The 12,871-nt window shown below is 40.9% G+C and overlaps 1 protein-coding gene across 2 annotated transcripts in view; it reads right to left on the bottom strand.

Moving 5' to 3' along the window:
• Positions 1–11,085, bottom strand: part of LOC117464678 (sulfotransferase 1C4-like) — a 27,587-nt gene extending 16,502 nt beyond the window's left edge. The window contains exons 1-2 of one of the 2 annotated variants that reach the window (XM_034107245.2): positions 10,995–11,085; positions 4,186–4,404 (exon numbers count right to left, since the gene is read on the bottom strand). In XM_034107245.2, coding sequence (XP_033963136.1) covers positions 4,186–4,372 — 187 coding nt within the window. In that variant the 5' untranslated portion in view covers positions 4,373–4,404; positions 10,995–11,085. The remainder of the gene's footprint in view (positions 1–4,185; positions 4,405–10,994) is intronic. The other variant, XM_071206842.1, reaches the window with a different exon arrangement.
• Positions 11,086–12,871: the final 1,786 nt, after the last annotated feature.

A 12,871-nucleotide genomic window follows, 5' to 3' on the forward strand; every position in this document is an offset into this window, starting at 1 on the left:
ATTACGCACAAAACCTGCGTACCAGTTATGTGCACCCCTGTACTACAGCAAAAGTATTCTCCGTCGGGACTTCCTGCAACAACACCACGCCGTTATCAAAGATGTTCTATTGAGAAGACGATCACTACGTGACAAAAGTTTTCAAAACCGTGGCTACTGAAATCAATCTGACTAACTGCTGTCTGTGCAATTTACTCCGCGTGAGTTGGCAGACTTTATTTTGCTTACTTTAACATCATTTTTCATGGTGGGGCTAAGCCATTTCTTGGTATGGGTGTAGCCTACCCCAGCCATACCCTGGCGCTGCCACTGGTGGCACGTATGGGGCGGGCCATTCTGCACATGCGTTAAATGCGTTAAATATTTTAACGCAATTGATTAAAAAAATTAATTACTGCCGTTAACGCGATAATTTTGACAGCACTAATTAAAATTGATCATTATAATGGCAATGGGTGTTTTGCTGTTGTTGTTTGTCAAGAAGGAGCAATATTTATCATCCATATAGCCATAGTGGTGTGTAGTTTTATTCATAACAACGCTTTATAATCACAGCACAAAACCTTTAAAAGAAATACCAACCCAGTCTCACATCTAAACGTGTAATAACTACGTTGGTCCACAACTTGGGCCGTAGTATTTTTACAAAAACGCCTCTGAAATTGTAGGATCCTTACGTTTTTTTTCACCATTCATTTCCAATGGCTGACGTCTGTCACGTGATCTTCAAATTCCCGCATAAAAAAAAAACATGGCCGACCTTCGTTTTATTCTCGGTGGAAAATGCCTATTTTAAGGTTAGTTTGGCCATTAAAATGCGTTTTGATGTCATTTGATCCGAGAAATATGAGTTGTTATTTCAGATTATGTGTGCAGTGGATGTACATGATCTTTAGTTTGCTAGTTATTACGAAGATTACTTCAGGAAATTGTGTCCATACAACGTTTTCATTGTTACCAAGGTGGTCGCTGCTATCGATATTATTTCTGTTATGTTGTGTAACTGTTTAATGGTGTTATCTTTATTGCTACCCCCTTTCTTCTTAGAGCAGTGGTTCCCAACCTGGACGGCGCGACCCCCAAAGATTCCAGGGGGCGCACCAGGCCTCAGATGATTTGAGGCCAAATATCATATTTAGACTTTTTTCCTTTTTTATTCTTTTTTTTTTTACATATAATTGTAACGCAATACATGATTGTCACTAAAAGCCTTGTCTCTACATTACAATAAAATCAAAAAAATAATTGATTAATTAATTTGAATATAAATTCAAGTTAGTAGCTATTATAGGCATAAAAAGATAGAAATGTATCATTCTTTCTTTAATAGAAATGTTTATTCTGCCCGTAAAGTGTCCAAACCAGGCTTGTCTGGATAAGCGCATTTTTAAAACATAGTCATTGTCCAAGCCGGTTTCAGATTATTTGTCCCAGTTGCTCCGATCAGATCGGTCTCCTCCATTTTGTAGATTATTTACGATTTTTGAATCCACATAAACACATCGGCAAAATCCGACTTACTTTGAGCATGTGTTTTATACAGTTTAATCCCTTTGTGAATTGTTTCCACTTGCGCCGTCCTTTAATTTCTTCATACAGCGGGAATCCAAATGAATTCATCCTGAGTCCAATAACCATCAAAGTCACTCCAATAGTGCTCCTTAATTACGCTTTCATCCTCCTTTAACAAAATACTTCACATTCATCCAGTTTGTGACAGTAGTTGTAGCATTTTTGAGACTTTTAAACTTTAATTACAGCTGTTGCGCCCCCCCCCCCCCCTTTTTCTGCCTCTCTCATAAGAGTAACAGCTGGCGAAATTACAGCCTCGCCTACTGATTTTAATTTAACCATATCGAGCCCGATTCTCGATTTCAAATGTGTGCTCTAAAATGATAGCCTATTTATAAATGACTATTATCATTATTATAAGCAAGGCAATAAATGGCAAAGATATGTAGAAAATAAACGTATTTAAATTAGGGCTATCAAGTTAATAACACGTTAACGGAAAAAAAAAATAACGCCACTAATTATTTTAACGCGATTAACGCATCTGTATTTTTTTTCCTCGGCCGCCCCGTAGTTTCAGAGCGCATCAACTTTAAAATACCATCTACAAGCTGATGCTGATAGCCCCGCTCCTTCCGCCCGCTTGTGGCAGACCACACTTCCACGCTCACCGGCAGGCACCGACTGGCTATTGGGAGGACCGGGAGGGTGTGTGTATGCAGCGTCCAGGCAGCTCCCGTTCGAGCATACTGTATGCCTTGAGTTGCACATAGCTCCAACGATCCATCACACACACACACACACACACACACACACACACACACACACACACACACACACACACACACACACACACACACACTTTGCATTGTATTATTGTATGAGAGGTTCCAGGTTGAATCGAGGCGAATATTTGTAATGTTCAGAGGTTGTTGTGTTTAATATCCATGAGTATATTTGCCATTGTTCAAATGATAATGAACATTAGCATACAGCATATTTGTCCACTTATATGTTGATAAGAGTATTAAAAACTTGAAAAATATTCCTCTAAGGTACACTTAGAAGAGATCAAAAATGTGCCATTAAATATTTTAATCGACTGACAGCCCAAATTTAAATGTTTCTTTTATTATCTTTTACTGTTTTTAAATGTCTTTGTCTGAATGTCTTTCATTTTTGTAAAGCACCTTGAATTGCCTTGTGTTGACAGGTGCTATATAAATAAACTTGCCTTGCCTTAAGATACGTTCATAACAAACGTAACATGGGAGAAAATATGTTTCTAGAAGATATGTAGAAAATAAACGTATTTGAGATACGTTCATAACAAACGTAGCGTGGGAGAAAATACGTTTCTAGCTAAACGTAATTGAGAATGCAGTTTAGTTCTGTGGGAACGTAATTTTTAGGAGACAGGAGCCCCATCCCAATACCCCTCCTCGACTCCTCTCTTCCCCTCCTCCGGGACTTGACCCGGAAATTGATCAAGACACACGCCATTTTGAAGGACGTCCCAATAGCTGAAATGCACACGGAGGAGTCGAGGAGGGGTGAGGGAGGAGGGGTGCGGGAGGAGACGAAAGGGAGGATACACGCGAGCAGACTACGTATAAAAGCCCCGCCCCCACCTTCACAGCTGGTCGATTTCAACAGAGGAAAACCGACAACTGGAAGATGAGTGGAAAAGTGTCACATAAAAGTGCTCACAGCTCCGTGGGAATTATTACGTGCAATTCATTTCTAAAAGGCTTTCACATTACTATAATTATATTTTTATTTAAATGTAGGCTATATTTTACACCAAAACGGAACACAAAAGCAGGACCAACCATCATAGATTTAATTCCTTGACTAACAAGAGAAAGATTCATTCATTTACATAAATATTTAACCAGAAATGGGCCGGTTCTAAAGGGTTATTCAGTTAAGCCCGTTGAGAGGGGATACAGCTGTGCACATGTCATCATTAACAGACGTTGTTTAAGAGTGACGTTTGAGTGAACGAGGACATCCAATTAATACCTGAGGACTCCTCTGTCCTCGCGTCACCTCCTCATGTCTCTCGCTCGCATCTTACGGAGGCGGAGCTAAGATGCAAGGAAGGGACGCGAGTGAGGGAAAGGAGGAGTCGAGGAGGGGTATTGGGATGAGGCTAGGGTTGCAACCTGTGGTTGCAACAGCACTCGATAGCAGCGTCCATGGCAACCACCTTAGCAACCATGAAAGCGTTGAATGTGTACAATTTCCTTTAGTAATCTTCGTCATAACTAGCAAACTAAAGACCATGTACATCCACTGCACAAATAATCTGAAATAACAACTCATATTTCTCGCATCAAATGACATCAAAACGCATTTTAATGGCCAAACTAACTTTAAAATAGGCATTTTCCACCGAGAATAAAACGAAGATCGGCCATGTTTTTTTTCCTGCTGAGAGAAAGTTGAAGATCACGTGACATAGACGCCAGCCATTAGAAATTAATGGTGAAAAAAAACGTAGGGATCCTACAAGGTCAGAGGCGTTTTTGTAGAAATACTATGTCCCAAGTTGTGGACCAATGTAGTTATTACACGTTTAGATGTGAGACTGGGTTGGAAATACATGACACAAAGAAATGACCCTGATCAAAACTGATTTCTTTATAGACCTGAATTGGAGTGGCCTACCTGATTTGGGGTAGGTGGCGATGAGGATGTCTGAGGGGTCAGGACGGAAAGCCCAGATAGTGTCCCAGCTGTTGGCGATATGGTTGATAAGAGGAATTCCTCTGACTGGGAGCAGAGGGAAGCGATACAAAGAGCTGCTCGCCCTCTCAATGGCATCATGGTGCGACAACTTTTCCTCACCCGGCATGACTGCAGTTTAGGTAGTAGGCCTAAAGGAAACTAAAATCCAGAAACCAAAATGTTTCAGAAAAGGCTCGGTACCAGGGGCGTCGCCTGGACCTGAAAATATTCGCGCCGCTAAAATAGGTGGTCTTGGAACGCTTGCTTGCGAACTCTGGAGCGGTGCATTACTTTGCATTGTTTTGGTGCGAACGCAGTCCGCACCAAAACATAGGATGCGTAAATCTTTAGCGAAAGAGTCTTTCAAGACATCCACGGTTGTTAATTTAAAGAGTGAAGCAGAATTAAGTGTTGAACAGTGTCGTGTAAAGTAAAAATGCTCTGTCAACTACATAAAAGTAAGAACAGCTGTCGTCGGTGAAACGCCCCTCCTTACTGCAGAACGTCTCTCATTATGTTAGCCTATAATGTTTTTTAACGGACGTTGTCTAATTATATAAATCATATGCGCGGGCCGCTAGTGTCTGTTGATCTCCAGATTAACAGCAGCATGAGAATAACCTGCCGAAAGTGCCAATGCTCCATGACGGAGGCTCCGGTAGAAATTGCCGGGATTCGCGTTTTTACCACCTTAATGTCTCACCAATTGTTGAACAGCATTTCCGTGCACATGACTTGTGTTTAAAGTGTATAGTCCGTTCGAGTTTTGCTCGTGTGAACGCAAACCGAACCTTCTGAAAAATGAAACAATGTAGGCTAGGGTGCGTTCACACCTGACTATATAGTCCGGTTGAATCGAACCCTGGTGCGTTTAGCCGCTTGGTGAGGTTCATTTGGGTCGGTGTGAACGCAGTCCGAGACCTCTTAAGTGAACTAAACAACCGGAATCTGGTCGAGATGGGTCTGGCTGCAGACCGCAGCAAGGAGGCGGATCGTATAGGGGCGTTTCCTAACTTTTTTTATCCAATAGAATAATGACACTCAGCAGAAATACATACTGTACTTTCTATTTGAGGTCGTTAAGAGGTTCTGCCTTGGATCCAACTTTGTCTCATGGATAGCATTGTTATACTCTTCACCCAAGGCTTCAGTGAGTACTAACGGCATAAGTTCTCAATATTTTACACTAGGTAGAGGTACTCGCCAGGGTTGCCCTCTAAGCACGTTACTATTCGCTATGGCAATCGAACCACTATCAATTGCGCTTAAATCGTCCAGCTTTACACAAGGAATGACCAGATATGGCTCTGAACACATACTCTCGTTATACGCTGACGATGTACTACTGTTCATTTCTAACCCTATATCTACCATTCCTCAGATAATAGATCTGTTAACCCGATTCGGAACCTTCTCAGGGTACAAGCTAAACTTTTCCAAGAGTGAGTGTTTCCCCGTAAATGACCTGGCCCTTCAGATCCCCGATAGACTCTTCACCTTCAAGATGTCTAGGAGTAATTTTAAGTATTTAGGCGTGAATATAAGTGGAAAACTCTCAGACCTTTACAAAGATAACTTCCCACCACTAATTGACAAGCTCAAATATGATTTGGAAAGGTGGAATAATTTACATTTAACTATTGCTGGGAGGGTAAACTGTATCAAAATGAACGTCCTCCCTCGCTTTCTGTACCTCTTTCAATGTCTGCCAGTCTTCCTACCAAAATCACTTTTTCGTAAAATAAACAAACTAATCTCCTCTTTTTTATGGCAAGGGAAGACACCTAGAATTAGGAAAGAGCTTTTACAAAGGCATAGATCTAGCCAATATCCACAAAATAATTCTATGGACTAAGGAACCAAGTTGAGTTGAGTTGGTGTGAGCTTGAAGCCAAATCCTGTCCTAATACCTCACTCTTGGCTTTGCTTACATCTAAATTACCCAGCCGGCCAACTCAATATTCGAATAACCCGATTGTTGTTTCCACCCTAAGAATTTGGTCCCAATTCAGAAAGGCTCATGGACTCTGTGGATCCTCTATACCAGGGGTCACCAACCTTTTTTAGGGTGAGGGCTACTTTCAAAAAATAAAACAAGTCGAGGGCTACTTTTACTCCTCTTTTTTTGTTTTTTGCAGTGTATATATTTAGCACATTTTAACATTATTATATGCTGACCTTTAACCTTTGGGTCTGTGGGACCCGTTTGCAGTGTTTACTAAAAGAAAATGTTTGCAATTTAATTAATTTAACCTGCTTTATTTGGGGGTGGATCTCACCTCCTCTAGGGGGGTCCTCACCGCCTCATGAGCATGCATGGAAGATTTTTTTTTTTAAATGTTGAAGTGAAATACATCAATCGGGTGCACTTTGAGCACAACATGAATTCATGGATACAGCTCTCAACACTCACATGAAAGGGAGCTGTATTTTCAATAATCCATACATCTTTAGAATATGATCACAACCAATAACAAATCATTTAAACTTTTTATTCTTATCTTATGTTACCTATTAGCATTCTTTCTTTTTCTTTATGCATATTTTACTAACCACTCCCCTTTTAAACTGTTTTTTTTACTGTCCTATAGTACACATTGGAATTATTTCTTACTTTATCTATATTAAATAGATAAAGGTGTGCTCTCCCTAGCTCTCTTTCTCTCTGTCTCTCTCTGTCTCTCTCTCTCCCTAGCTCGCTCACTCTCTCTCTCTGTCTCGCTCGCTCACAAAGGCTGTGTGCTCCTCCGTGGCGATGACGGATTGCGTTAAAAAATAATAATAAACATATTTGTAAAGTGGGGACACAAAGGTGATTTTGAAAAGTGCGGGGGACATGTCCCCAGTGGAAATTACGCCATGCGTGTGTGTGCGTCAAGTGCCATAAATATATAAGTTACAACACACAGAGTAAAACTCTGCCCCTCATGTGTTGTATAGGCTGGCATGATAGGCTGTGTTCAATGGGGCTGATGTGTAGTGTAGATTCTGCCAGAAGGAAAATCAGCGGGGAGGTGACAAATTGGTTTTCTTCCCGACTGCAACGCTGGTCCCGCAAATCAAGCAAGAACGTGATTGGTCGATATTCATTGTGGGGGTGGGGGAGGGGTGTTATAGAGTTGTAGTAAGTAGATAGAGTTCGCTATGATTTAGGTTTCGTTTATGCATAGGGTAGATTCTTTTAATTACATTTCCTTTTTTGTTTTGTGTATTTTATACATTTTGGATTTGCTTGGCGAGCTATTTTTAGAACATGCCCGGCGGGCGACTCACGTTGCCCCTGCGGGCGACTAAGTGCCCGCGGGCACCGTGTTGGCTACCCCTGCTCTATACATAGTCCCATTCACAACAACCATCTCTTTCTCCCCCCTTACACTGATGGGGCCTTCTCTATGTGGCAGAGAGTAGGTCTTATAAGAGTAAGGGACCTTTACATTAACAATGTTTTCGGTAGCTTTAGCCAACTCTCTGACAAATGTTGCCTTCCAAGCACTCATCTATTTCGCTACTTCCAGGTCCGAAACTGGGTTAAACTAAACAACCCTTCATTCCCAATATCCCTCCGGATTCAATAATTGACTCAATTCTGGACACTTTAACAATCGAAAAAGGTCTGATTTCAAGAATTTACAATTCCGTCTCCCACCTCACAGAAACATCGCTTGGTAAAATCAAACAACATTGGGAAGAGGAACTAGTCCAAGCCATAGATGATGAGGTCTGGGATGGCGCATTAGCAAGAGTGAACAATAGTACGTCCTGTGCCAGGCTCAATCTTATACAACTAAAAGTTGTCCACCGTATCTATTACACCAACTCTAAACTCTCCAAAATATATCCAAATGTTACGGACACCTGTAACAGATGCCACATGTCACCAGCAAACATGACTCATATGTTTTGGTCTTGTCCTCGCCTACAAGGATACTGAACAAGCATTTTCAATCACCTTACTGAGGCCTTGGACGTGGTATTGACACCATGTGCAGAAACTGCCATTTTTGGGGTAATACCTGGCCACCGAATGTTGAAGAGGAAAACTAAGGACAGTATAGCCTTTGCATCTCTTTTAGCACGAAGAAGAATACTCCTAGAATGGAAATCTTCTATACCACCTAAAGCATCTCAATGGCTTAAAGATCTAATGTTGTACCTGAACTTGGAGAAGATTAAATATAACCTGAGGGGCTCCTCAAAACTATTTGAATCTGTCTGGGGCTCTATGATAGCCTACATAGCTGAACTTAAGACACTACATTAAGGAGAAAGAGGGGGAACTACGAATGTATGTTTGTTTTTTTTCCTTTGTTTTTTTCTTTTTTTCTTGTGTCTCTTTTTATATTAATTTTTTATTTATTTATTTGTTCTGTCTTTGTATACATGTATGTATGTATGTAGGTAGGTACGTGTATGTATGTGCATGTGTACATGTGGGTATACATATGAGTATATGGGTACAAGTATTACTGTTACTATTCTTTATTCCCTTATCTATACATTTTCTTTTAATATTATCTTCTATATTACTTTTACCTATACAGGTATCTATCTATCTTATTTAGTTAGTTATTTATTTATTTTACTAGCTAGGACCGGGAGGGAGGGAAAGGGGAAAAATAAATAAAAATATTGACTGTATAAATGTAAACTCATTGTGCCTGACTCAATAAAAATAAAAAATAAAAATACATACTGTAGATGGCAGTAATGCAACTTAAGGGATTCCAGCTGCTTTTATAAATCCTCGCAGAATAATTCATTCGTTCTAGTGATGGGAATTCCGGCTCTTCTTGGTGAGCCGGATCATTTGGCTCGGCTCACCAAGAAGAGCCGGCTCTTTCGGCTCCCAAAGGGCCGGCTCTTCTTGGTGAGCCGGATCATTTGGCTCGGCTCACCAAGAAGAGCCGGCTCTTTCGGCTCCCAAAGGGCTCTTCAGTTTACCACATATTATACCTGTTAGGGAAATAATTATCTCAGACTCCTAGATGTGACATACAGGACCAACCTTGACGTCTATTTATGTCCTTTAAGGACACAGGCTGCTTCAGCCAATAATGTTATTGTTCCCATTCTGTGACCGGTCAATACTAGGTCACAGATGGTCTTTGTTGTGGATGCACTGGGACACTTCCTTCTTTGTTGTTTGTGGACTCCAGGGTATGACATATTCGAGGCCATAAGTGGCGGACGCAGGTGACTCAGTGTGCCCAAACTGTCTAAAGCTATCTTATCAAAACATGTTGATTACTCTCTCTGAAACCAGTTAAATGGGCTAGCAAGAGAGAGGCGCTCCAGAATTGACGTGGCAACCACCCGTGCAGTCAGACCGTGACTGCTGTGACTTGTGATGTGAATTCTCCGGCCGTACCTCTTAATAAATCATCAGTGCTCTGACATCAAAACTCCTGCTCTACCTTGTCTCCTTCCTGAGTCGGTGACTCCTCGAACATTGCTACACAGAAGTTTCCACTACAATACCTTTTAATTAAATCAAATGTAGCCCTGTTTTGACTAATGATTTATATGTGTACACATATATCACTTAAATTATTCAATACATCCTTTGTACTGAAGTATTCAAAAGTAAAAATTACATGTTTAATATAAATTATTTGCTGTGGCCAATTGTTTTCATTGCATTTACAGACCCGTGTAACTCTCTGATACCACCCAATGAATGCATTGACTTGCTTGTAGAACCACGCTACACAAAACAGATGGCAACACCTATAAAAACTATTTTAAAAAAAGGGGCTACTGTATCAACCTATATAAAGTATATCAATATAGTTTTTCTCCCTGCAGGAGAGGAGAGCTGCTTTGAGATCAGCTGCTAGGCTGCAGCCGGGAGAAGAGGGGGACAAAAAGAGATCTCCGTCCTCCGTGTTTTATTCTTATAGAAGTAAGAAGAGAAGTAATGGGGCAGAAACCCTCCTTTTTATGCAGCGGTCCAGACATAGACATCAAACGGCGACACATATTCAGTGTGCAGTTCCTTTGGCATTAGGGTAGGGATATCTAGATACTTTCCAAGGTTTGACATAATGAATTGTGCTACTTTTAAAGCAAGCAACGATGTTTTCAAATCTGTAATCAAAAAGCTCCTCAAAAACACTTAAGAAGCAGTTCCTGCCGTTGTTACGTTAGTTCAAACAGTAACAACGGACTACTTTTCTTAGCGGATGCATGTCAATTTAAATCAATACATAAAACAATTTTTTAAATCAATAAAATCTTTTTCTAAATCCATAAAAGCATTTCAATTATTATTGGGAGTCATGTCGTTACTTTGTTGAGAATGTGGTCATGTGTAATAAGCGGGATAATGTCCACATTGCACATTACATAATGTGCCGACCTAGATCCCTCCGCAAAAACAAAACAAAAAACGGCTCGTTCGCGGGCGAGAGCCGGCTCCCGTCGTTCACTATAGGATCCGCCCCTATACGATCCGCTCCTATACGATCCGCCCCTATACGATCCGCCTCCTTGCTAAAAAATAGGTGGTCTCGGAGCGCTTGCTTGCGAACTCTGGAGCGGTTCATTGCTGGTGTGAACGCAGTCCGCATCAAAACATAGGAAGCGCAGTATTTACGTGTCACAATAAGGCGGATATCTTCAAAAATCTTTAGCGAAAGAGTCTTTCAAGACATCCGCGGTTGTTTAGTTAAAGAGTAAAGCAGAATTAAGTGTTGAACAGTGTCGTGTAAAGTAAAAATTATCCGTCAGCTACATAAAAGTAAGATCACCTGTCGTCGGTGAAACGCCCCTCCTCTGCAGAACGTCTCTCATGGATGATAAGCAGGAAAAGAACACCGACAGGCTGATCAGGAGCCCGACGCGAAGCGGAGGGATCTAGATCGGCATGAAGATGTTTTTTTCCCCATAATGACCGCGCTGCTGCACATTATCCCGCTTATTACATGGCCACATTCTCAACAAAGTAACTCATGACTCCCAATATTAATTGAAATGCTTTTGTGGATTTAGAAAACGATTTTATTGATTTAAAAAATAGTTGTATTTAAATTTACATGCATCCGCTAAGAAAAATAGTCCGTTGTTACTGTTTGAACTAACATAGCAACGGCAGGAACTGCTTCGATAGCGTTTTTGAGGAGCTTTTTGATTACAGATTTGAAAAAAATCGTTGCTTGCTTTAAAAGTAGCACAATTCATTATGTCAAACCTTGGGAAGTATCTAGATATCCCTGCCCTAATGCCAAAGTAACTGGCAACTGAACATGTGTCGCCGTCTATAGTCTGGACCGCTGCGTAAAAATGAGGGTTTCTGCCCGTTACTTCTCCGCTGTTTTCTTGTCGCTCTTGTCTTGTCAGTTAGTCAGATAGCGTCATACTTCATTAATGAAAAGTAAACTAATTATTATGTTTAAATCATGGATGAATAATATTAGACAAATATGAACTTCATATTTGTCTAATATTATTCATCCATGACTTAAACATAATAATCCAGGATACAAGCCACCTGCAAGGTGAATACAGAACAACTGGTTCAAAAATAAATAAACTACCGAGTGTTTGAAAGCGTAACAGTTTTATGATATCACTGCCCCATCTAAGACACGAGTGGATCTGACTTTAATTACATTTGAGTTGAGTGTTTCGTCAACCTAACGTGTTGCTTAAAATAATACTTCTGAATACAGTATGTGACACTGTGAGTGTTGCACGGCCAGATACGGCTCAGCTGACTCAGATAAGGAGATAATAGGCTATGATATTATATGATCGATGATCTGATTGAATATGATATGAATGATAAGTGCGACACGTCGGCGTCTTCTCTGCATACAGCAGTTTAAACTGTATTTCCTTTATCCTGTAATATGACTTGATAGATTTAAACTCCGCACACTGAGCCCTGATTTTTCAGCAGGCGGTGCTTTCACTGAGTTGATCTCTTTTCTATAGACGCCGGAGGCGGGCAGCGTCAGGTAAAAAAAAAAGTGATTTAGCCTTCTCAAACCTGAGCCTCACGCGCCCAGAGCCCTATGGCTCTGCACGCGCCGCCTATGAGTCCGGTATTAATTGGGATAGCCTTGTTCACTCAAACGTCACTCTTAAATGACGTCTGTTAATAATGACATGTGCACAGCTGTATCCCCTCTCATCGGGCTTAACTGAATAACCCCTTAGAACCGGCCCATTTGTTGTTAAATATGTATTTAAATGAATGAATCTTTCTCTTGTTAGTCAAGGAATTCAATGTATGATGGTTGGTCCTGATTTTGTGTTCCGTTTTGGTGTAAAATGTAGCCTACATTTAAATAAATATATAATTATAGTAATGTGAAAGCCTTTTAGAAATGAATTGCACATAATAATTCCCACGGAGCTGTGAGCACTTATAGCACTTGTGACGCTTTTCCACTCATCTTCCAGTTGTCGGTTTTCCTCTGTTGAAATCGACCAGCTGTGAAGGTGGGGGCGGGGCTTTTATACGCGTGTAGTGAAAACACTTCCGCATAGTCTGCTCGCGTGTATCCTCCCTTTCGTCTCCTCCCGCACTCCTCCTCCCTCACCCCTCCTTGACTCCTCCGTGTGCATTTCAGCTATTGGGACGTCCTTCAACATGGCGTGTCGTGATCGATTTCCGGGTCAA

The sequence above is a fragment of the Pseudochaenichthys georgianus genome, chromosome 19 (genome assembly GCF_902827115.2).
Source record: "Pseudochaenichthys georgianus chromosome 19, fPseGeo1.2, whole genome shotgun sequence".
In the NCBI taxonomy this organism is placed as follows: domain Eukaryota; kingdom Metazoa; phylum Chordata; class Actinopteri; order Perciformes; family Channichthyidae; genus Pseudochaenichthys; species Pseudochaenichthys georgianus.